Source organism: Coloeus monedula, assembly GCF_965178545.1.
Source record: "Coloeus monedula genome assembly, chromosome: 19".
Classification (NCBI taxonomy): domain Eukaryota; kingdom Metazoa; phylum Chordata; class Aves; order Passeriformes; family Corvidae; genus Coloeus; species Coloeus monedula.
Genome location: NC_138799.1, coordinates 1107201 through 1131872, shown reverse-complemented (window position 1 = coordinate 1131872; position 24672 = coordinate 1107201). Strand labels below are relative to the sequence as shown.

The following is a 24672-nucleotide window of genomic DNA, read 5'->3' as shown; positions in this document are numbered from 1 at the left end:
AGGGTGTCAGTGAGCCAGGGGGAGGGTCAGTGGAAGGGAGAAGGTGGGAGGTGGGCAGGGTGGTCCAGGCTGTGGCAGCACCAGCAGCAGCCTCTGGGAACAGAGACACAGCAGAAGGTGCATGAAGGCAGACTGGGAACAAGGCTCTGCTCCCAGGAGGGATGAGGCAGCTCCAAGGGCAGTTTGTCACCAAAAGATGACTGCTCCCAGGACGCTGTGGCTTCCCCTCCTGTCACAGCCTCTAATTCAGGTGTCTCGGGGCCGTGCTGCACTGCACGTCCTGGGCCCGGCGCTCTGACACAGCTCAGCAGCATTTGTGGCCTTGTGCCTCACCCAGGTCACACAGGGTGACCCAGAAAGGCCCGTGAAGGTGTCAGGGGCCAGCCACGGCTGGCTGGACACCCGGCTGGGGAGAGGTCTGTGCTCTTCATCCTCAGCTTGTCTGCACTAATCCATGGGAAAGGCAGGGAAAGCATCGGAGCATCAACCATGGACAATCCCATGTGCAAGTGGATGGGACACGGCAAAGGCTGTGGGGACAGAGGTGGTGCCATGGTGGCACCGTGCCCACGGAGGACACTGGCTGTCCCGGCTGTCCCAGCTGCGGTTTGGGACACAGCCACTGCCGGCAGCACCGGCCCGCGGCAAGGGAAGCACGGGGGCATCCCGGCCGCACCGCCCGCCGCCGATGACAGCCCGGGCAGCTAATTACAGGGCAGGAAATGGAACGCGCAAAGCCAGCTCAAGTATCGGGGCAGTGCCGGGGAGCCGCGGGCCGGCTGCGGGGCAGGGCCCGCCCGGGAAGCCCGGCAGAGGAACGGCCCGGGGACCGCGGGACACGTCGGGCACGGGGGCAGCGCGGGGGCAGCGGGAGCCGCTGTGCCGGGAAAACGGGGGATGAGAAAACCAGCGTGGAGACTGTCAGCTCTCCTGAGCTCGGCTCGGGGCCGCCGAGGGTCCCTGCGGAATTCCAAAAACCTCAGTTCGCAGAGAGTTCCCTGCTCCGTGGGCAGAGGAGCCGTGCGGGCAGCGGGGCAGCGGGCGCAGGATGCGGAGGAAGGAGGCGGAGCTGCCTCTGCCCTCTCCAGCGCTCGCCCGGAGGGAGGGATGACCAATGGCCCCAAGGGATGGATGGCCAGTGGCCCCAAGGGAGTGGTGTCCTGGGCCCCGGGGGATGGATGTCCAGGCACCCGCAGGGATGGTGTCCATGGGCCCGGGCCTGCGGTGCCCGCGCCTGGGTGTGCCCCTCCCCGGGTCACCGGGGACACAGCGGCGGAGGACGGGCAGGGGCAGCTTCCGAAGGCCGCAAAGGGAGAAGGGCGGGACCACCTCACGCCGGGAGCGGCCGGTGGGATGGGGGCGGGCGGAGGGGGTGTCCCATGCCGTGCGGGGCGGGGGCCGGGGGCGAACGGGACGCGAACCAGCGGCGGCACCGGGACCGGCACCGCCCGAACCACGCCCCCGCGTGACGACAGCGCCCCCCCCCGGCTCTTGCATCACGCGGCGGCCCCGCCCTCCAGTCCCCGGATGAGGCGGCCCCGGCGGCGGCGGGCGCTGCGGCGGCTGTGACAGGGGATGCGCTCCGGTGAGCGGCGGGGCCGGGGCCGGCCCGGGGGTCCCCGCGGAGGTCCCAGCGGAGGCCCCAGCGGGCCGGGCCGGGCGCGGCGGGCGGGGGGCGCGGGGCGGGCGGGGAGGGGGCCGGGGGTGCTGCGGGCCCCGCTCCGCGCCGCGATTGGCTGCGAATTGACAACGGGGCAGGGCCCGCCCCCGAGCCGCGCCATTGGCTGCGGGCGCGGCGCCGCCGCTTCCCATTGGCGGAGGGCGCTGTCAGTCACGGCTCGGCCCCGCTCGGCCGCCGCCCTGCCGGGCCCCCACCGCAGGGACCGCGCCGGGTGCGGGGCCGGCCCGGCCGCACCGGGGGCTCGGAGCTGCCCCGGGCCCTGCCCGCCGCTCTGCCGGCCTTGGCCCCGAGCGTGGGCGTTTTCCCGTCACTGACAGGGAGCCGGACGCGTGGTTTGCCTCTGTTCTCGTAAAATCCCTGATCGATCCTATGCCCGGGGCGCAGCGTCTTTTTTAGGAAGAAATTCCTCCCGGAAATGATGATTGGATGCTGGAGTGGGCAGGGAGGTGGTGGTGCAGTCGGCGTCCCTGGAGGTGTTTAGGGAAAGGCCAGTGGAGCTCAGTGCCCTGCTGTGGGCGACAAGGGGGTGTTTGGTCTCAGGTTGGGCTGGATGATCTCAGAGGTCTTCTGTGATTCTGTGATCTCTGTTGGATGTTTGTCAATAACTCAGCGCGGGTTTTTCTCTGAGGCTGTTATCCTCCCTGTCAGCCCAGAGAGCCCTGTTGTGTTCATCTGAACGTGCCCGGCCCCGAGCAGCCCGTGCCCCGTGCTCGGGTGATGAGCGTGACCCGAATTGCAGCAGACGTGCTGGAAAGGATGCGCTGACAGGAGGGCAGAGACATTCCCCGAGCCAGGCCTCCGCCGAGTGACTCCCACCAGCACATCCCTCTCCCTCCCGGGAGGAGGAGAGCTGTGCTCTCCCACCCACAGCCCAATCTGCACTGGGAGTGACTCAGGGCTTCTCTGGTCCCTCTGCCACTCTCCTGACTTGCTCACAAGTGCAGGGGGTGGAGGGCACTTTCGGATGCCTGTGGCATTTGTTGCCTGAGAGGTGGTTAAATACAAGACACTGCTGTAGAAGAGTTCCTTGGATACTTCAGAAAATTTTTTTTCTTCCTTTATTTTTTTTCCCAACCCCCCAAGGAACAATTCCTGGACACTGCGGAGAGCTGGTGGCCTTTCCAAGGTCAGTGTTTTGTTAGAGGTATCAGTAACTGTAAGGAGAAGAAGCTGTCCCAAGGCAGAAAAGAAACCTTTTAGATATTTTGGAAGGGGCTGTCCAGGGAAGTGGTGGAGTCCCCATCCCTGGAGGTGTTCAGGAAACTCCTGGACATGGCACTGAGTGCTCTGGTCTGCTTGACAAGGTGGTGATTAGTCAGAGGTTGGACTTGATGATCTCAGCGGTCTTTTCCAACCTGAATGATTCTGTGCTTCAATATTTATTTATTTAAATGCCAGTTTGATGCTTGCAGTGGGGCTGCACAGACAGGCTGGTTGATGGTGCCAGTTAACTGTGGCTGCACAGGATGTGGCAGGGATGGGTAAATAGTGTGGGTCTGAGATTGACAGTGTCAGGTCTGCCCTGGAAGAGATCCCCTGCCCTGTTCTCTGGCTGGGCTGTGCATTTCTGTATTGTTGCATATGTGGAAGCAGAGCCCAGGTGAGAAGATTTAATCCCACATGTCACTGGGAGTCCCAGAAGTGGAGGAAGTGTTCAGAGGCAGTGTTTGAGTCACTGTTTGAGCCGCCTTCCTTCCTCTTCAGGGGAAAACCCTCTTTTTTTTTTGTCCCTGACTCTTTAGAGGTTGCAGATACGTAAGATAATTCCTCATTTGGTGAAGAAGGGCAGAGAAGAGAAAGGAAAGTACGAAAGTGGAGAGAAAGCACGGGACTGATGATGTCTGTGACCTTGGTGTCACAAGGAATCTTGTCTCTGGAGACACTCCTGGCAGCAGACTGCCAAGAAGTACAGCAACAAAGTACAGTTTATGCCCTCAGTCCATTACAGTTGGTTTTTTGAGCCAGGAAAGTGAGACTGCAGAAAGGATATGGTATTTTTGCAGCCCTTGATGTTTGTGACACCACAGACATAATCAAGATAAGGTGGGGAGTGTGTTCAGCAAACTGCCTGCACTGCTGTGCTGCCCTGACCCCGGGCAAAGCCAGCCAGACCCATCAGAGCAGATTTTTCATGATGTGGTTGTGTCCCTGGAGGGCTCTTCTGTCCCCACAGCTCAGTGGAAGGTTGTGCTGGTTCCTTCTCCTGATTAACAGAGTTTGGGGGGTTATTTTTAACATTCCTGTTGTTAAGTGCTCGCTGCAGAGCCCCTCCCTGCTGGGGGCTGGTCTGTGATGCCATTTCAGGGGGCATTTTTCAAATCCATTTTACCCCTCCCCCCGACACTGGTAGAACTTCAGGGATGTAAAAGCAACAGAATTCAGTCCTTTTGGCAGAAATCCGTGCTGAGTGCTTTTCCCTTGGAATTCCTTGGTCATTCTGTGGTGTCCAGAAGCATCTCACCCTCTGGCCACCGCCTTCCCAGGAGGTGTTGTCATCGGGATGGTTTGAATTGCTGGAGTGACAAGGAGGCCCAGGGGACCTGGAGCTGTCACTGCTCAGGCTCTGTGCTGTGTGTGCCACAACATCTCAGGTAAATCGCTGCTGCTGCTGGGTGGGATGCCCTGGGATTCCTCAAGGTTTAAGGAGCAAGCAGGCAGCTTTGAGCTGGAGAAGGTGGAGTTGGGTGGGTGATCTCCAGAGGGGTTCAGCTCCGTGGCAGCCTGTGCCAGCTGCCAGCCTGGTGTGGGTCAGGATCAGAGCTCCCGGTGCCTGTCACACCTCACCAACCTGCCTAGGAGGGAGCAGAGGCTGAGTCAGGGACAAGTGTATCCTTTCCACAGCCTGAATTTCCTCCTCAGTTTGCTGTTTACTCTGCTCTGTGTGGATTCATCCCTCTGGAGTTCCTGGGTACAGAGCTGGGAGCAAATTGTCCCCTTGCTCAGGCCAGGTTGTTCTGGGACACACACATCTCCAGGGGCCCTTCCTTCACCTCTGGCAGTCCTGGACCTGCATCAGGAGCACCAACCTCTTCAGCTTTCCTTTTCTAGTCACTTTGGTGAGGTTGATTGGGAAGGAATAGGGGTCAAATATCTGAAACTTTCCATGTTTGTGAAAGCCATCAATGTTTTTTAATACAAAATTCTGATAGTTTTGGTAGTTGTAACTTATTTCTGAGAAGACGCTTCTTGCATCAGTGCATTTCTTCTGGTTTCAAGGCTTCCAGCCCAGTGCTGGCTCACTCTTCAAGGGTTTTTCTGTGACTGGATATCAAATATTCACCAGACAGATGAGTTCTTGGCCATGTGGTGTAGAGCAGACATGGTATATTTGATTAATGAGGCTGTTGAGATAACAAGGCTTTGCTGTGTGCTGCTTAGTTTATCTTAAAGGCTTTTCTGAATTTGGCACCAAGTTCCTGCAGGTAGGAATTGGTTATCTCCTGCCTCCAGTGCTGCCCAAATTGGAAATGCAGGATTTATTGTTGCAGCAGAGCAAGGAGCGTTGTGCTGACGCTGTGCTCAGTGACTTTCTTCTCTTCCTGAAAGCTCCTGTGCTGCTGTTGTAAGGGAGAAGGAGGCATTTGTTGTGGTTCACTCGGGAACATTCAGTTCAAAAATAGAACTGCAGGAGAAGGTTCACTTCCCAGAGGTTCAGTTTCACCCTGGTGATGGATGCAGGCACACATCCAAACGCGTATGGAAATCCGCCGGCTCCTATTTCAGGATGAGCAAAACAAGCCCAAATTGATTGGTGGAATCTAATCCATGGCTTGTGCTTGTTTGTTTTCCATCTTCTAATAGGACAATGCACATTTGCTTTGAGTATTGGCTGAAGTGCTCGGCTTACCTTGCTTTGAGTCTTGATTGGGTTTGCGGGGAAAAAAATCAAGAGCTTCAGGAGTTTGGGGTTACCTGTTGGTCATCTTGGTTTGAGAAGGTGAAGAATGGTGGACAGAAGATTTCTTCTGCTTTTCTGCCTGTGAATCAGCAAAAAAGGGGAAGAGGAAGAAGAGCTGGTTGGGGACAGTCCTTCCTGCTCTGCGTGGCAGCTCTGGACGGTGCCAGCACTCGGTGACAGCGTCATTGCCTCCGAGAAGGGGGCACTGCGGCAGCCAACAGGCACTTGGACATTTTGTGATAGCCAGAGTGGGTTGTTATCTCGAGAACTGAAGGCCACATGTGAGCTTGGCAGAACTTCTCGATCAAGTCCTATTTGAGGTGGTTGCTTGTTTAATTCCAAAGGTCAGTGGACATTTGCGGTGCCTTGAGGGGAGGGGGGAACAGCCAAGCGTAGCTGGTGGAGTTCAGCCCTGTGGTTGGTCCTGGCTGAGTGGCCTTGCTTTGCTTCTGCTTTATTTTTCATGTTTGGTGTCTGAAAATACTGGGCAAACGGGGTTGTGAGGAAGAAAGCAGAAAACTGTGGAGAAAAACGACCTGTTCATGGAGATCAAATAATACTCATTCTCTTTATATGGCAGTATTTCTGAGCTGGTGTTCAGTGGGAGAGTGTGAGGCAATTGCAATCAGGAGGAATGCTTTATGCAGCCACTTGAGATGCTGCAGGTACATCCAGGGTGAATTGCAGCGTGTGAGCAGTGCTCAAAGTCATCCCTGCCGTGACGTGTGAGCGGCTGAGTGACTTTGAGAGCAGGCAGGGGTGGATTCCCGACTGTGGGAAGGGGTGGATCCCAACTGAGACATCGTGTTAGATTTCAGGCTCAGTGTTTTGGTCTTAGATTTCATCCCAGCCTTCGCTGCAGTCTCCCGTCACATGGAGAGCCCGGGAAGCTTTTTTAAGGTACCATGTTACACTTCAAGCTGTGTTTGTGTTTTCATGGCTTAGCTGGAAGGTGGCTCCAGAGGGATTTGAGGTTGGCCTTGAATGCAAGATTCCTTAAATTACTTGAAAAATACTGTCTGCACGTTAGATTGGTTACTTCTGGTACATTCTTGAGCCTTTTGCTCTTGTGATGTTCAGAGGATACTGCTCCTCTTGTTTTAAGGATGCTTTTGAGGTGGGAAAACAGATTTGTCCTGTACAAAACCCTCTGGATTTAGACAAGTTCTTAACCTACACACTGTGTTTTTTAGAGTCATTGCAGCGTGGAAAAGTTCTTTCCTTTTCACAGTAGAGAGTTGCTCTGTCCTGCTGACTTGGTCCAGGGGGGCTTGAAAGGAGCCCCGGTGTTTTGAACGTAGTTCTTGTCTGGGAGCAGCTTTGGAGCTGGAGCTGTGCCCACGGAGCTGTGTTTTCCCAGGGCACTGTGTGAATGCTAAGCTGTGTTGGAATGAATTTGAGTGGGCAGCAGCATAAGCCTGCTCTCATTTTCCCTGGAAGACGCTGCTGCATTGTCTTGTCTGCTCCCTGAAAGCCTCAGTGTTGTTTGTCAAAGGCTGGATTCTGCGAGTGCCACGTATGCAAAGGAGCCCTGAATAGGAAGGACTGGCCATGCTGGTTCTCAGCTCCTGACAGAATTCCCGGGGCTGGGACAACAGGCAGCAGGCTGAGGCAAAGCAGTTTTTGTTCAACTCTTGGTATTCCGTGGGCATCCGCTCTCCCACACATGAGATGTGTGGAATTGTGTGGTTCTGTTAAATTGTCTGGTTATGTTCTGCTCACTCCTGGGATTTCCTCTCTGCTTGCACAGTCCATGTTTTTCTGCCATCATTCTGAGGGAATGGACAAAGGTTGGCAGAGTGAAGGATTTTCCTGTGGCCATGTGTGTGCTGGGAGCAGGTTTGGAAGCTGTCAGTATCTCCCAGCTCCCAGGCTGGTATTTTGGCCACGAACCACCGTGTCTGTGTGCTCTTATCTCCTTCTCCTGTCCTCATGCCCACAAGGGAATACAAGTGACAAAAAGCGGGGTATGGGTGCTGGAGCTCAGCAGTGCACGCTGGCATCTGCAGCAGGGCTTTATGCAGCGCAGTCAGCAGATCCCAAATCCCTGCTGATAGCATTAGGGATGGTGGGAGACATAGAGCAGGGGCAGCCATGAGGTACCACCGTGTGCAGGTGGCTTCACCAAGGCAGGATGAGAGAGTTGGAAAAGGTCTGGGTGGATTTGGAAAGAAGAGTTCCTGCCCAGGGCCTGAGCCAGCACTGGGCTGAATCTCCTCCCTCCAGTGTCTGAAAGGAAAAATCTTTGGACAAGGAGTGGGGGGCAAACTCACCTCCTGTCCTAGTGAGTCCCTTCCAGCTGTTCCTGTTCCTGCACAGGCTGCTGTGCTTGCAGGGATCCCGTGGATGTTTATTTCTCAGGGTGTGCCCCATGTGAGCAGACAGGAAGGAGTCTTGTGCGTTATCTCAGCTACTTCTAGGAAATGATGTAAGATGCTTTCTTGCACAAGCTTTTTTCTAACCACATCCTGAATTTTGCTGACAGCTGGCTTGGCTGCTCACCTTTTGAGCTCAGCTCCTCTGGAGCTGTGGGAGCTGAGCCTATGTTGTGCTTTGTCTCATTTGTTTGGGGATGAATGTGCTCCCTGCTGCTCCGAGCCTCTCCGAGTGTGCTGGTTTAGAGCTGTACAGGGAAAGGTTGAAGGGATTTATGGAAGGGTTGGATCAGTGCTGGACAAGTGCTGTGGACAGCACCCAGCAGTGCCTTGTCCTGGCAGTGGGAATCACTGTCCAGGAGCAGCTGGACGCACCTGAGCTTTGTCAGGTGTCTGCTCCCACCGTGGAACTGCAGCAGTTCAGGCAGGAATACTGGGCTCCACATCCACAGGCTTCTGCCCAGGACTTGGGCTTTGTCCCTGTGGAGTGACTGAGCTGCCTTGGTAGCAGCTGACACGAAGAAATCCCTATGTGAAATTCATCATGGGAGTAGCTCCACAGGTACTTTTCCTTCTCAGTGCAGGAAAGGAAGCACCGTCATTTCTCCTGGGCAGTGTGATGACCTGAGCCATGACATGTGTGCTTCTGCAATAAAGCTGTGAAGTTAAATAAACACAGTGCGAGATTTGAGGTGTTTTGAGGTGCTTGGCACCCTCTGGATAAATTTGCTCTTGGCTTGTGGCAGCTGCAGTCTCAGCTGGAGAACCAATGTGCCAGTTCTGCCTTGCTGTGTTTGGCCTGGCTGCCCTCTGACAGAAGCATGGGATTGTTCTGGCCCACTTTTCGGTGTCAAAAATGTGGGTCACTGAGATACAGAACACATTAGTGTGACAATTTTAGCCTGAAGGGACAGGGTTGGCTGAGAAGTGATGCCTGCCAGAGTGTGAAAGTCAGGACTTCTAGGTCAGCTCTTCTGATCAATGGGCTTGGTGCAGGCGTTCACAGCCTCTGCTTGGAGCACAGAGGAGGTTGGGTTCACCCCGTTCTTCTTCTGGGTGGCAAGGACAGAATTTGAGGGTTGGCTTTTTGAGGAGGAAAAAAAAGATGCCTTGGAGAGCTGTGGGATTGCTTGGAGAGGTGGAGCAATGGTGCATCTCCTGGCTGGGATCTGAACGTTCTTCTGGTCCCGCTGTGCATTTGATCACCTTCATCAGCTCTGAGACCTGGTGTGTGCTGAGGCCTCCACTGTCTCATGTCCCCTGGACCATATAAAACAGTATAAAAATTATGTTTGATTGTGTTTCTTGTGCTGGCTGAGAGCCTGTGGAGGTCCAAGAAAGGAGGATCCTCATGGCGAGGGGATCTCCACTGCCTTGGCATGGGAAACTTCTCCTCTGAATAGCTCCAGGCTGGAACACTCCCGTGTGACGTGACCGTGTCATTTATGGGAGAGGCTGATCCTCCTCGTGTCTATTTGAGGCAGCAGAACTATGTGGATAATTCCTGTTACCTGCAAGCAGGAATGAGCCAGGACTTGCTGCAGGAAGAGTAAGTTGAATTTTGATCTCCACACAGAGCTGTTTGTAGTTGCTCACTTGGAGTGTTCGTCCTCCTTCATTACTCACCGCTGCAGCTCTAAAAGCAGCTGTGGCGAAGTCGCTGTGTGGTGGCAGGAGGCAAAATCTCTTTAAGAACATTTAATGAACTGAAGTGGAAACTGATAGCTGTAAAACCAGCTGGGGGCCTGAGTGGGCTTGTGGCACCAACTGGAGCTTCGGTGGCAGGTACAAAATACAGCCAAACCTTCTGGTCTCATTTCAGGCTGCTCCACAAGCCCTTCCAGAGGCTGGGGAAAATCCTGTGGCTCGTTGGGGCAGGTCTGTGTGCTGGATGAGCCCTGGGAGGGATTGTTGGCATCCTGGACATGGGTGCCAAGTCCTGAAGCCCAGGATTCAGCAGAGGTTTTGGGGCTGGTTGCCTGTGTTTGCCCTGAGTGTATTCCTGTGTTTGTGTCCTGCAGGTCGTGTTGATCATGGACAGTGACGAAATTCCTACTTTTTCGAGTCCAAAGGAGGAAACTGCATATTGGAAAGAGCTTTCCTTGAAGTACAAACAAAGGTATTGTGCATTTGCAAGCTGAATTTGGTTCTTAATGACCAGAACACTGTTTAATCTATTCCTCTGCAAGGCCACGCCAAGGTGGTTATTAGATGGTTTAGAAAGAACCTGTGAGAAGAGAATTCTCTGTAAAGGATTTCCAGCTTTAAAATTTCCATCTCAGTGGGAGCTGAGTGTTTCTTGCACAGTGTCACCATGCCAGGAACTGCAGGCTATGTTTTGAGCATGTCTGAGCAAGAGCAGAGCCTTTTTATGATCATGTGCACCTTTGTGTAATTAAAGTGCTGCCTTAAGTGGTATCTTGATGTTTTATGATAAGAAGGCGCCTTTGGGCTTGCCTTGTATCACTGCTGTTCCCTCAAGCTTCTTGTAGTGGAATTACTGGTATGAAAAGTGGCTGATTTGGTGTCTGCTGCATTTGATTCAAGTGTTATGTAGCTCCTGGCCCTGCCTGTACCAGTGGTTTGCATCTCTTAGGGGGCATAGGGCTTTTTTGTTACCAAAAGTGCCAAGAGAAGCTGCTCTCTGGAGCAATGCTGTGCTTCTGGAGGGACTGGGAGGTGGGCTGAGGTTTTTTTGGAGTGGGGGGCACTGGAGGAAGATCCCAGTTTGGGTTTTTTTTGAAAGCTTTCTTTGCATTCAGTGTAACTCATGTGCAGTTGAGCTGAAGTTAAACCTCCCTCAAGCCCAAAGAACCCAAGGTGCAAGTGGCTTTTTTTTGTTTGGTTTGGGGTTTTTTGGGAGGGAGGTGTTGGGAATGTGGAGTGGCCTGTCCATGTGGAGAACCCAAAGCTGTTCTTGTGTGTCAGAAATTCCATCTGAGGCACCAGTGGATGTGTTGTTGCCTAAAGCCTTGGTGGTTTTCTCTGCTGCCTGCTCAGGGCCGAGCTATTACCTGTGGTAAAGATGCAAATTTAATAAGCAAAGTATGTGGGGTGGCTACTTCTAGTATTTAATAACTTGCAGTGGTAGGAGGTAGGCATGTCCTGGCTTCCTGACTCTGCATGATTTTTAAGAACTTTAATTTTCCAGCTAGTGCAGAGATGCAGAAACTGTTGTTCTGTCTTCAGTTTTTAACCAAAATCTGGTTAAATGTTTGCTTAATTCATTGTCTGTACCATAAAGTCTGCTAGCAGTGAAAGCTAATGGAGCACAAAGTGCTTCTCAGGCTCCCATGAATCCTGTAAATAGCTTTGATTCCACAAAGGCATTTAAGGTAGCTGTTGGGTTTGATGTAAGAGAATTAATTTCCTTCAATAGTTCAGCTTAATGTAATTTCTCTGTTTCCCCATTTTTCTGTTTTCCCTTAGAGGCCCATGGATGACACTTAAGTGCTTTAAAACTCCAGTTTTTCAGCTTTTTATTTTAGAAGAGCTGCAGATTTTGTTTTAACTTGGGAGATGCTGGCTTTTCCACTGATGAAATCCTCTCCTTGCAGCTTCCAGGAGGCCCGTGAGGAGCTGGCTGAGTTCCAGGAGGGAAGCAGGGAATTAGAAGCTGAGTTGGAGGCACAGCTAGTGCAAGCTGAGCAGAGGAACAGAGATTTGCAAGCAGATAACCAAAGACTGAAATATGAAGTGGAAACATTAAAGGTAGGTTTTCTCTGTGATAGTGTTGCTTTTTCTTTCAGCTGCATCTTGGATCTCCTTTTGGATCGTCTGGGCTGCTCTTGGGCACTGAATATCCAAATAAAAAAGGAGTTGTCTGGTTAAGATCCACACTGAAGCATGGCATGTACCCCAAATAAGGCCAGGGACATTTCTGGCAGAATTTTTCTTGTTCACGTCATGAAACGTTGTCCTGGAGTTGGTGCTGGTTTGAATTCCCGAGGCTGTGCCAAGGAGGAGCTTTGTTTGTTCCTCAGGGAGCACTGGCATAGCAACGGGGACAGCACAAGGGGTTTGTCAGGCCACTGCCTGGACACCTTTCTTTTAAACCAGTCTTTTGGCCTCTCCTTGGTTTTATGAGACCCCAAAGAAGACAGAAAGTGGGTGAGTTGTGCTCATCTTTCAGGGAGTCTCCACATCCATTTACAGTCGCATCTGTGGAGCCAGGAATTGCTTAAGGACCTGCATGTGCAGAAGGCAGCTCTGAATTGATGCTTCTGTGTTAACAAGGTCTCGCCTCTCTTGAAACCTTGAAAAAGCAGCATTTTGGGCAGTGTTGGCTTATTTAGTGAAGACAGAGGTTAGAAATTCACTCAGTGGAAGGAGGGTTTATGGGATTACTTTGTGTCTCCAGTGCCAGCTGTACTTGTAGGGTTAGGATGTGTTTTATGAGGTCAGTAGTTTCTCCACAGGCCTCTCTCAGTGCCCTCAGAGGGTGTTGGGCAGTGAATTCTTCTGAGGATGAGTTTGTGGGCCCGGAGGTTTTGTGACGATTTCAGTGGCTCGTTTTTGCTCATGGACACGTCAGACAATTTCTGGTGTCAGGGTGGGTGCTGTCAAGGGAGAAGCACTGTAGGGGAGGCTGTGCAGTTGGATTTCTCTCTGCCTTCTGGGGCAGCTGTCAGTGCAGGCTGTGGGGAGCAGGTGCAGGGACACATCCCTGAGAGGCAGCTGTGCTGTGGTGAAATGTCTGGGGTTTTGTACTGCAGCCAGCCCTGATGTTCACAGCGTGTTCCTTCTCCCTCTCCAGTTTCTGCTCTGAATTACCAGCAGTCCCAAATCAGCATTCTGCAAAGACAGTGATACTTTTTGTGCCCTTTTCCTGCTGATGACTTGGACAGTGCCAGCAGCTGATATTTATCTCCCTGTTCTTTGTTTCAGGAGAAACTGGAGCACCAGTACGCCCAGAGTTACAAGCAGGTGTCGTTGTTGGAGGATGACCTGAGCCAGACAAGAGCCATCAAAGATCAGCTGCACAAATATGTGAGGGAGCTGGAGCAGGCCAACGATGACCTGGAACGTGCAAAGAGGTGAAGGCTGCAAACCTCCTCTTCCTTTCAAGTTTGCACTACAAAGATCTTTTCTTTGCTACTCAGCTCAAGCATTTTATTGTTCCTTAAAGGGAGGATAATGCACAATCAGAAAAACCCAAACACCCCCAAGGCACTGGATTGTTTGACCAGTGCAGTTGCCCCTCACCTCCCTCAGCTGGTTCCTGTTGCAGCAGAAAGGGCCACTGCAGTGTGGTTTGTGCTCCTGTGAGGAACAAGCCCAGATCCAGCCAGGCCCCTGCACGGCCTTTGGTACTCTCAACTAGATGACTTTATTTGTGGTCCTGCTGGCTCAGAGCCCCTTTGAAGTCCTGCTTTCCATAGTCCCTGTTAAATCAAACAGGCCAGAGGAGTCTCCTGTCCCTGGCAGAACAGCTGCAGGGAACAACCCTGCCCTTTGCAGGCTGCTGCTGGGAACGCCCAGTTTGGGAGGAGGTCATGCTTCCCTTCTGCTGAATGGGAACTCTGCCGTTGATTCAGGAGAGCAGGAGTGAACCTCTGGCTATCTGGAAAAAAGATCTGAGAGCTGAGGCCCTGTTTCCACAAGGCTCTTAAGCTCTTGACTAACTTTTGACGCTGACTTTGGGAGGAATTGGGTCTTAGGCAGTATCCCAGTGCTCTGCTTCCCACCTTGGCTGGGCTGTGCCCGTGCAGAGCCCTGAGAGCACAGCCCCAGCTGAGCTGGTGCTCTGATTAATGCACAGCTTTGGAGCATGGCTTGGGAAAAATGGAGGTGGCTGCTCTGGACTGGCTCTTTCCCACATCTTTGGTGCATCCCTGAGAGCCAGATGCTATCATGTTCTTTTCATCTTTTTCTCCTGTTTCTTTGGAGTTGATTACTCCTTTTTAAGAAGCATTTCCGTGGCTTTCACATGCTTACCTTGAATGGAGCCCTTCTAACATTTTTCTTCTGTTATGGTTTTGAATAAGCTTTTATGCTGGCTGAGCTGGAGAACCTAATATTCTGGATTTTGTTTCTAGGGCAACAATAGTTTCATTGGAAGACTTTGAACAAAGGCTGAACCAAGCTATTGAGAGAAATGCATTTTTAGAAAGTGAATTGGATGACAAGGAGTCATTGCTGGTCTCTGTACAGAGATTAAAGGATGAAGCAAGAGGTATGGCTGGTCTGGTTGGTTCTGTGTCCTGATGCAGGGTTGCTTTGCTAAAAGAGATGTGCAGCAAGCAAAGCTCATGTTTCTGGAAAGCCTCACATGATGAGACTTGAACTGGATGCTGTAGGTGTTACTAACAGTGTGTTCTTTGTATGTCCAGTATAACCAAAAAATAATTTCCTCGTTTGGGCAGAGCTAATATCAGATTAATTCAGGATTTTTAGCACAAAAATACTCTGTTCCACGGATATAAGATAATTGAGGAAATGTGCTTCAAAAGTTCCTCTTGCTGTGGGTTTATAGGAAGGGAAAGCACAGGAAATGACAGGGAAATACAGGAGAAATAGTTAATTAACTCCTAAAAAAATCTCTCCTGTGTTCCTTCTAAGCCCCTTGGAAATTGCCTTAAATATTTTATTTGAGATACTCCAGTAAAGGTTGTGTTTAGACCAGTGAGTGAGAGATGTTTGGGATGGTGTTCTGGGATGTGACTGGGAGTTGGGAATTCCCCAGTGGATTTCACGTTGAGGATGCTGGGGAAGCATTTTTAATGGTTGGTATAAATGGATTTCTCTGACAGTGGAGGTGATCTGCTCACAAGCCTGTGCCAGCCAATTATGTAGTTTAGAGGTTGGTGCTTTGCAGTTTTGTTCCCTAAATGAAGCTTCCTAAAAGACTTCCTCATTTGAGGCCTGGACCTAAGTGTGACACAATCTGACAGCAGGTTGGGATTTTTTGTTGTTATTCTCCTTTGTGACCCTCTTTGAAGCAAGTTTGTGCCCCAGAAATTGGGAGCTTTATTGGAAGCACGGGGATTTAGTACTAAATATGAAGAGGAAGATTTTCTGAGGAAATATATGTATTGTAATTTGAGATTAGGGCAATAAAACTGGAAAAACCAGCGAAACCCAGGGGACTGTTTTCTAGAACACTGGAACAATCAGCAAAACAGACATCTTGTTTCTTAGATGAGTCATTTGGAAATTTTTAGCATTCGTGAGTTATTCCCCCAGGCAGCCAGCAGGAACAGTAGCCTCTAAAAGAACTGGTACTGTCAAACTCAAACATGACATTTCTGATTGAACAGCCTCAGATCCTCTTCTGGAAGCCCAGACAGATTGTCACTTCGGCTCTGCTGTTTTACCTAAAATCAGTTCTAAATATTTGTGACAACTTAAAAGCTGTAATGTGCAGTTAATTTTGCTCTTGTGCCAGATTGAGGCAAGGAATGGGAGGTCTGTGAAAATGAAGTTGCTCTGCCCAAAAAGGAACAACTCACTTGTAATGTTTGTTTGCATCTTTGTGAGGATTTGAGAGATCCATTGCTGGGCTGGGCTGGATTCTCTTTGTAGCAGAAAGCTGTGGAAAGGGAAGGGGACAGGGTAGGGGATAAGCTGCAGTCTGGGAGGAGGTGAGAATAAAACCGGGCTTTCCTAATGCTCCATCTTTTCCCTTGGAGTCCCTTTCCTTTGGATTGCCCTCCATTCTGCTCCTTTACTTGCCAAGGCATCAAGAAACTGGATGCAACCCTTGGACTGCCTTTGGCTTGTGTGGATTAACTGGAAGGAGAATGTAGAGAATGGGAAACACTGGAATATATTGGTCATTCCTGTTTTTCCAAGCTGTGTTTGAGCAGGAGCTGGGCTCAGCAGCAGCAGCTCTTTGTGTCCAGCTGCAGTTTTTGTAACATGGAGCTCACACTGCAAATGGGGAAAAATCCTGAGGCAAATTGGCTGCCCTCATCCCAGGGACAGGGAGCTCTCTGGGGCAGGCAGGGCTGTTTGCTCCCTCCCTGTCCCAGCTGGAATGGGATGGGATGGGATGGGATAGGGCTGGGGCTGCTCTAAGGGCTGTCCTCACTGCTGGAGGAAGCAGCAGCAGGCACTAATCCTGGATTGTTGGGAAGTGTCTCCTGCTGCCCCTCCCAAATGAAGAGAGAGAGTGTTTATGAGAGAATCTGTCACTAATATGGGATTTTGTGGGGTTTTTCCTTCTCTCAATCCTCAGACCTACGGCAAGAGCTGGCTGTGAGGGAAAGGCAGCAGGAGGTAACCCGAAAATCAGCACCCAGCTCGCCCACTCTGGACTGTGAGAAGATGGATTCAGCTGTCCAGGCCTCTCTCTCCTTGCCAGCTACACCCGTTGGAAAAGGATCAGAAAATAGTTTTCCTTCCCCAAAAGGTATCACCCACAGGAATGGGGTCTGGTTGTGCTCCTTAGGGAACCCGAGGTGGATGTGGAGGTGTGGATCCCACACACTTCCATGAGTTGTGTTTGAATCCTGGGGCAGCATCAGGTGCATCTCAGGAGTAAACAGCATGGAGAAGGACAGTGAAGCTCAGACACTGCCTTTGGGAGCAGGAGGGGTTTGCACTCTGCAGTGGGTGCCTGCTGTAGAGCACTGACAATATTTGGGAATTCAGGGAAGTGCAGGGACTGATATTTCTGCTCAAATAGGCAGCAGCAGTGCTGGGTGAACATGGGCAGGAATTTGGAGTCTCTGCTACCACTCTGCCTTTTCAGGGGTCCTGTTTCCTCCGTGAGGCAGTGGGATGTTACTCCAGCCCCCTTTCCCATCTGGAAGGCTCTGGACAGTCACAGGGATTAATACTTTATTTTTCAAATGAGAAGGAGTCGATTCCAGAGGGAGCTCTGGCTGGATTAGATGGATTGCACTCAGTAGCCTTGCAGATGGAGAGTGCATGAACTCTGCCTGGGGGGCTAATGGGACCAGGGGCAGTGGGCAGGAGTCAAGCTTTATCATTTTTCTCTGGCTAGTGATCCTGCAGTTATTGTGGGTAATGGTTGAAATGTCTGCAGCAAGATCGTAGATATGTTTGGGGTTTTTTTTTTTTTATGTAAAAGCTGATGAATTTAAATTTTTTTCAAACCTGAACTGTGGAGGAGTGAAGTAATAAGAAGTGTCTGTGTTTGCAGCTATACCAAATGGGTTTGGTACCAGCCCACTGACTCCTTCAGCTCGAATATCTGCACTCAACATTGTGGGAGATCTGCTACGGAAAGTGGGGGTGAGTACTTTGGGCTCTCCCTGGGGCTTCTGTCCTTGTGCTTAATCTCAACACAGCCTTGGCCCATGCTGGGTACATTCTGCAGCTGCCAAATCATCCACATTCACTGCTTAGTATTTGATAATGCTTTTTTTTTTTTTAATTATTTTGATTTTTAAAGCATGATCCCGTGGTTCTGATCCAATTTGGGGTGACAAAATTCCTATTTGGAGTAAAAGTTTTTCAAGTACTGGGTTGGACACTGTGAACTTGTTCTTACCTGAACTGGGCCTGCAGCTTCCTCTGGGCTGCAGAGCTGGAGCTCAGGCTCTGGGTGAGGGAGGAGCTGGGATCACCCTGCCAGGGTCTGCTGGTGGGAGAGCTCCTCTCCCAGGGAGTTCTGCCACAGATACTCAAAGAAAAACCAGCCTGGAAACCTTTGGTAAGAAAGTGAGAAAATAAATCAGGAGAAAGCCAAGTGCTCCCATCTGTGGTTGGTGGGGAAGTGAAATGCATGAGCCTTTAAAGGGATTACACTGTGAGCAGGGAAGAAGTGCTTTAAACATCTGCTGCAGTGTTGTTCAGGACCCAGGCTTTCCACTTGGAACAAGAAATGACTCCTGAGCTCCCAGGAGCTTCTTGGTGAGCCGTGGTGGTTTGTTTGTGTGTGAGTGAAGCTCAGGGAACTGGCTCTGGCTGTGCCCTGTGCCTGTGTAACCACGCTGAGCCCGGCAGGAGCTGCAGTACAGACAGTTGTTTTAGGAAAGTTGGACGTGAAAAATTGCCTGGCTGCTCCCATTTGGAGGCAGCGAGCTCAGCCTTGGTTGAAAGGGCAGCAGGACAGCTCGGGGTTAGCAGTGACATGTTTAAAAGGGGATCATTGTGAGTAAGAGTCTGCAGGGGATTTAGGGAGCTTAGTGACAATCCCATGTGATTACTCTGCAAGGACAGGAAATGCCAAATAAGCAAGCTTCTCTCCCAGGCTGCCCTGAGCCACAGCTCGGCCACTGGGACAGGGTTCCAGCTCATGCACTACTCTAGGAACAATTATAGGGTGGTCAAGCTCTTTGGGGTTCGGCTGTCCCTCATCCCAAACCTTACACTCCCTGTCTCTGCAGGAAGTTTCCACTTTGCTTTCCTGCCTGCAGCTGAGACAGGGAGTCCTTGGCTCGGACCACACTGGCTGTGGCCAGGGGACAATCTGTGACACCCAGAGTTATCTACAGCTGCCTGTATAGTCCATAATCCCTAAATAAACTTCCATGGATTCCTAGGAGTCTGCACAGGGTTCACTTACCTGTGGCAGCATGTCAGTGCCCTGGTAATGGAATATTCTGTGCAGAACAGCACCGAACCTCACATTTGGGGAGATGGATTTCAGTTTCCAGTGCAGGCATCTGCCATGTTCTGAGTGCCCCCACACACAGGGGTGTAATGGGTACGAAATTCCTGCTACACCCCGTGGATATTCAGGATAAGAGGGATATTCAGCCTCTGATGGTGGCAGAATGGGCAGGTGATGTTCTGGAGTAAAGGAGAGAATCGGGATGTTGCTCCTCCTTCCAGGAGTCACTGTCACTTTACATAGAGGAGAAAGACCTCACCAGGCCTGTTGGGAAGGGTGGCAGTGGAGCTTTAGAAATTGACTATTTTGCAAGCCAAGATTAAGAAAGAAATTCCTGCAGGTGTTGTCCTGGTGAAAAAACCAACTTTCCAAATGCACAGCCCCTCTTAAAACTTGAGGATTCTGCTTTAGGCTCTCGGTCTTCTGATCAGCTCGCAGCAGCTGCTGAAGCAAGAAATTTTGGTAACTTCTGCTAGGATTTGGCTTCCTTATCTTGGGTAATTATTTCAAAGTTCATCTGTTCTAGAATCTGAGCCCTCGTGGAGCTGAGTAATGCCTGGCAGTCTGCATCAGCATCTGTGTGTTTCCTTTGTGGTTGGGTGACAGAAGAAATGACAGCTTTGTTCCCATTTTTTTGCCAAGGGTGATCACACTGAAGTCCTGATCACAGCAGTCTTGGGCTCATAAGCAGCAAAGTACTTCCTTTTAATTATTACTTTTTTAATACTATTTTTTTCTCTCCCCTTTCGCAGGCCTTAGAATCCAAATTAGCTGCTTGCAGGAATTTTGCAAAGGACCAGGCATCACGGAAATCCTACATTTCAGGGAACGTCAACAGCGCCGTGATGAGCAGCAACGGCACAAAGTACCCACACCCAGGGCACACGTCCTTCTTCGACAAGGGGTGAGCCAGGGCACAGCTCTGCCCTCGGGGGGGGGGCATTTCAGCAGCTCCTTGGAGCAGTTTTCATGGCTCATCTTTAGCCCACCACCGTTTTCATCCCGTAGGAGAAATAACTCGTGGGTGCAAAGTCTGCAGGGCATTTCTGTAAAGCGGAGAGGAAAGCAGTGTGGCTGTGCCTCAGCTGGCAGTGCCTGTCCTGCCTGAGCTCTTGGGGGCTGCAACACCAACCCCAGGCAGTGAGGAATGGGCCCTCTGAGGGCATCTCAGGAGCAGAGGAGGGCTTGCCAGGTGTGCTCTGGGCAAGTGCATGCAGAGCCCCAAACGTGGAGACTGCCTTGGAGCAGCTGGGGCAGGCAGGGATGTTCCCTGGGAGGTGCTCACACCCCCTCTGTGAGGGATGAACCATCGGTGGAGGAATTCTGGCTGCTGAGGGGTGGCTCCTCCCTGCTGTGAGTCAGCCTCAGAGCCGGGGATTGCTTTCCCGGGAACAAGGAGCCCTCCTGTGTGTGTCTGCCGTGCTCAGAGCTCCCTCTGGGACACTGGGAAATGCTTCTGCAGGAGGGTTTTCCCCAGTGCCTCACAGCACAAGGCCCCGTGGGTGTACAAAGGTGGAAAGCACAGAGTTCTCCAGGGTACTGGGGGCAGAACAGCCTCCATGCTCCCTGTGTGTCCTCACGTTAAACCTCAGTGCAATTTAATGCTGATATTCAGCACTTCCTCAATCCTGTCTTTATTTTAGAGGATGAAATGAGCTGTTTCCAACCTGAAAGTGCCAGAGCAGCCAGCTGAGCTTCCCACATTCATCCTCAGCAGAGCCGTGTGGGGAGCAGGGTGAGCTGCACCTTAAAAACTGGCACTCAGAGCTCCTAGAGCCATTGGTGTTTGCTGCTTTGGGAAAGGCAGAGTTCAGAGCCTTAAAGTCATGTGCAAATCAGCTTTTGGGCTGTGTGTGCTGCAGGGCTGAGGGGGCTGTGCATCCCCCAGGGAGCTGGAAGTGCTGGGGAGGGATTATGGCAGCTCTTAGCAGGCAGCACAGCTATATTGAGGTGTGGTGTGACAAATAAGCTGATTGCTCTGTGGGGTGGGGGTCACTTTTAATTATGCAGATTGTCATCACACTCCTTACCTGGGCTGACTGCCTGGAGGGAGGAGCAGGCTGGGGCTGAGGAAGGCTTAGAAACCCAGGAAGGAAATGCTGCAGCAGAGCTGGGGGTGTTAGTGGACAGGAAAAGGGCTGGAAGTGGTTGCTGTGCTTATCTGCAAGTTGCCAGAGATGCTGCACAGCCCCACTGTCCTGTCCTGGTCCCCTGTACCCCTGTGTGCTGTTCCCAGGCTGTCCCATCACCCACTCCTGCTCCCCTGCTCTGTGCCAGGAGGTGCTGGCAGTGCCTGTGCTGGGTGCAGGCTCCAGGGCTGCTGTGGAAAGCCTGGCTCAGCCCTGGGAGCTGGACTGGGAGCTGTCCCCAGCCAGGGTCACAGCTGAGCCCTGGCCATGCTGGCCCAGAGTGGCTGTGCTGGGTGGGCACGAGGGCCTGAGCCACGCTTGCCCTTCTTGTCCCTTCCTTCCTTCCTCTCCAGCCATCAACTCTCCTCCCTGCCCCGGGTGTTGCTGGAGCCTGTTCCAGGTGTGGGTGTGGCCCTGATCCAGGTGTGAGTGCAGCCCTGATCCAGGTGTAAGTGCAGCCCTGATCCAATCTGCAGCTGATGCCTAAGGAACAGCTGGTGGCTGAGTGGTGGGGTTGGCTCAGAGATAACTCAGCCACACCATTACAGCTCTGTTTACCTTCCTCCTTCTGCCATTTAGTTGGTTGAAATATTTGAGGCATCTCCAGCTCTTGCCAAGCCCCTGCTCTTTGCCCTCAGAGGGGAACAGGGCAGCCCTGCTTCAGGGGAGGTCTGGAGCACAGCAGGGCTTGCACCAAAGCTTGGCTGCAGGATTGGGGCAGTCAGGGCTTTAGTACTTGTTAAAAATTCAGCAGTGTCTGGTGGAAGATCAGTTTCCTGCAGATTGGTCCCTTCAGGAACATGCAGGTTCTGTCCAGATGCCAGGGAATGGCAGAACAGCACCCGAGGATGGTCCTCGGGATGGATACTTGCTTTTTGCTGTTGTAATTATTGTTAATTGGTTGTTAATGTCAGTCCAGTTTTGTCCAGGGAACAAAACTGCTCTGGGCTCTGCAGGGCCCTGGCACTGGGACAGCCAGCCTGAGGTGCCTGTTCCCCTTCCTGCAGTCCTGAATGCCAAAGGCCTCATAGCTGATGTTTATTCTTGGTTATTTTTGTGAATCTCTTGGGCTTTGTTTTAATGAAACGAGCTGAAGTTTGAATGTGAGAAGTGCCTGTGCTCACACACAGCAGTCAGAGGTGTCTCTGTGCTGTTCCCCACAGCCCTGATCAGATTACACCAGGCTGTGAAATCTGGGTCACTTTTCAGTCCCAGATCCACCTTATTTAAAGGTTTTCCTGGGACAGAGGGAGCTGTGGGTGACTCAGGTGCAGGAATCCTGTGCCTGTCCTGTGCTGGGTTGCCCGTGCAGAGCAGTCTCACTGTGCAGAGGTCAGACAGGAGAGGTTTGCTGAGGTCTGGTTTAACACCTTTGCTTGGCCCCAGTTGTTGCTTCAAGGGTTGTGCTCAGGAATGTCATTTTTGTGTGCATAAACTTTCCCTTTCTCTCCACTAGGCGTGAGAAGGTCATATTCCCCACCTTGGTCATGGGTAAATGAATTCATTTGCACTGATTGGCTGCATGTGGTGTAACCTGGGGCTTGGGGCAGATTTGGGGGCTCTGGTAACTGCACGAGGTAGTTGGTAGTGTCACACACTAATGGGCCCTGATAGAGCCTGAGGCTGCAACTGCTCTTTCTCCTTACTTGAAATAAACCTCTCTGGTGCTGTGACCTGTTGCAAACATAAGCCTGAGTGCTGCTTGCTTTCTTGATCTGTGTAATACTTCAAATAAGTGCATGTTTCTGATTGAACTGGTCCCAGCAGGCATTCAGGGGAGGTGTGGCTTCGTTGATGGAGTTCATTCGGAAGGTTTGCCCTTCGGTTGTGATTTTCCTGCAGCATTTTGTGGCTCTTGGTGTGCAGTGATGTGGTTGTGGCAGACAGGAAAGCAGACAAGGGCACAGGTGGCTGGGAGATGGCCGGGGTAGAGCAGGGAGGGGACAGTGTGGGCAGGGACAGCAGTGTCCCTGCTCGGTGTCACTGTCCATGCCCAGCACAGCCGTGGCAGCTGGGAGCAGCTGGGGCAGTTCCAGGTCTCCAAGTGTGCTTTACCAGCTCCTTTTTCCCTTCAAGCTGGACTGTTCAGCTTCAGAAGAATCTTCCACTGAGGACGTGTTGGAAACTTAGAGCTGAGGGTATCTTGGGCATGAGGTGCTAAGTACAAAATCCAGCTCGAAATGCAGGTTAATGAGTCTAAATTAGCAGTCAGGGCAGAGTGGTTGGACACAGACACAAAGCCCATGGCACTGCAGGGACAGGAGGTCAGAAACATCCCTCAGCAACCACTGCAGGGACCTTTCCAGCAGGGAATGCTGCTCCTGGCTCTGTTTGGAGCCTGGTTTCTTGGGAATCCCAGAGCAAGGACATGGCACAGGCACCACAGAGTTTGCTGGAGTGGTCTGAGGGCCAGGGAAAGGGGGCAGGAGCAGGAGGGGGACCTGGCTGGGGTTAATCACTATGGGCAGGAGGCTCCAGAGACCTCCCAGAACTGCCCGAGTCGGAGCTGGAGCACAACAGCTTTTCCCAGCTGACTCCTGGAAGCTAAAGCAGGACCTTTTATTGGTTATTTTTACACTTGCTGTTTAAGTTATTTCATTTTCCTTTAATTCTGTCTCCCACTGCAGTAATGCTGATGTCTTTCCCTTTTTTTGGTGCCTTTTCATGTTCCCATCAGAAACCCAAGGCTGGGTAAGCCCTCCCTAAGCTCAGCCTTAGTGCCAGCTCTCAGTATCCCCCAGCTGCTGCTGCTGTTTGGTGCCTTTTGCTGTGGCCCAGCAAATCCAGGCTGCTGCTTCACCTTGGATGAAGAAAGGCTCAGCTGGAGAAGTGCTGCAGAGCTGGACATGGAAGCAGGACCTGCTGAGCCTCCAGAGCTGTGGGGCTCTCCCCCACCCTGAGCATTGCAGAGCCCCCTGAGGGCAGGGCTGGTGTGGGGGGAAGTGCAGATCAGGGATGTCATTGCTCCTGGGCTGGGATGGAGCCGTGTCACAGTACAGATGGAAAAGCTGCTGGACCCACAGGCTCCTCTCCCACCCATCCCAGGGGGGATTGCTGGGGCACAGAGACAGCTGTGCCGTGGCACTGGCCGCCCTCAGAGCGTGTGTGTGTGTGTGTCCCCTCCTGAGGGACACGGGCACAGGGCAGGCACCGCCCCGGGGGCTGTGCCCTCGCTCCGGGCACACGGGCACCCAGTGCCAGGGAAGGGACGGGTGCAGCCGACGCTGAGGGAGGCTGGGCCTGACCCTGCACGGACCCATCGTGCTCAGACCCATGGTGCACAGACCCAGCGGGCTCAGGCTCTGGGGCCACTTGTCCTCCTGGGACAGTCGCCTCAGCCAGGACGTGCCAGCTCCGGCCCTGGCGTGGGCCCTGACCTGGCAGCCGGAGCTGGGGCCCTGTCCCGGTGCTGTCCTGGCCCTGGCCCCGGGGACGCCGTGAGGGGGAGGAGTGGGGCCAGGGAGGGTTCCGGGTGCTGGGGAGGGGCAGCAGTGCCCTGCCCCCGGCTGCTCCTCCCTGACGGGCTCTCTCTCCTTCCCAGGGCAGTGAACGGCTTTGACCAAGGGCCCCCCGGCCTGGGGGGCTCCCGACCGTCCTCGGCGCCGGGAATGCTCCCCCTGAGTGTATGAGCCCACAGGAGTTTGGACTTGGATGCTTTTCTCAGCCCACCACGAGAAGAACTGCTCCTGATTCCTCCCCATTCCCACCCTGCTGGAACATGGCCCTGAGAGGAGACCCCGAGCCCACGGCCCTCCATGTCCTGTCAATACAGTTTGTTTTCTGCTGTTGCTCTAGTGGACGTTCTCTGCCCTGGCCCCACGAGCTGCCACCCTCTGCTGTGCTTGGGGACACCGAGCCCTGCTCTGTCTGGGGGGCACAGGGGTCCTGCTGTGCTTGGGGACACCGAGCCCTGCTCTGTCTGGGGGGCACAGGGGTCCTGCTGTGCTTGGGGACACGCCCGGCCTCGGCCCCTTGGCTTTCCCTCTCCTCTCACTGAGGTTTGGCCGCTCCTCTCACAGGTTCGTTCTCCTGTCCCTGTCCCCTCCCAGGCCCTGCAGCTGCTG

The 24672-nt window shown here is 52.6% G+C and overlaps 1 protein-coding gene across 7 annotated transcripts; it reads left to right on the top strand.

Moving 5' to 3' along the window:
* Nucleotides 1–1534: 1534 nt before the first annotated feature.
* Nucleotides 1535–24396, top strand: NDEL1 (nudE neurodevelopment protein 1 like 1). Of its 7 annotated transcripts, XM_082294084.1 has the most exons (10): nt 5976–6479; nt 9976–10073; nt 11512–11665; nt 12842–12990; nt 13993–14129; nt 16134–16307; nt 17064–17155; nt 19232–19383; nt 22065–22099; nt 24150–24396. In XM_082294084.1, exons 1-10 carry the CDS (start codon nt 6453–6455, stop codon nt 24155–24157), a joined length of 1026 nt encoding a protein of 341 aa, XP_082150210.1. In that variant the 5' UTR covers nt 5976–6452; the 3' UTR covers nt 24158–24396. The 7 variants fall into 7 exon arrangements, with proteins under 7 accessions (XP_082150206.1, XP_082150209.1, XP_082150205.1 ...); XM_082294080.1 differs by lacking the exons at nt 5976–6479; nt 22065–22099 and adding an exon at nt 1535–1585; XM_082294083.1 differs by lacking the exons at nt 5976–6479; nt 22065–22099 and adding an exon at nt 4253–4272.
* The last annotated feature ends 276 nt before the right edge of the window (nt 24397–24672 follow it).

Bases quoted from the DNA above. Each gene is read 5' to 3' on its own strand.
- NDEL1 (XM_082294078.1), top strand. From the start codon at position 6,453: ATGGAGAGCCCGGGAAGCTTTTTTAAG. The intron at 12,991-13,992 runs GTGAAGGCTGCA...TTTTGTTTCTAG, and splicing joins GACCTGGAACGTGCAAAGAG to GGCAACAATAGTTTCATTGG. The intron at 19,384-24,149 runs GTGAGCCAGGGC...TCTCCTTCCCAG, and splicing joins ACGTCCTTCTTCGACAAGGG to GGCAGTGAACGGCTTTGACC.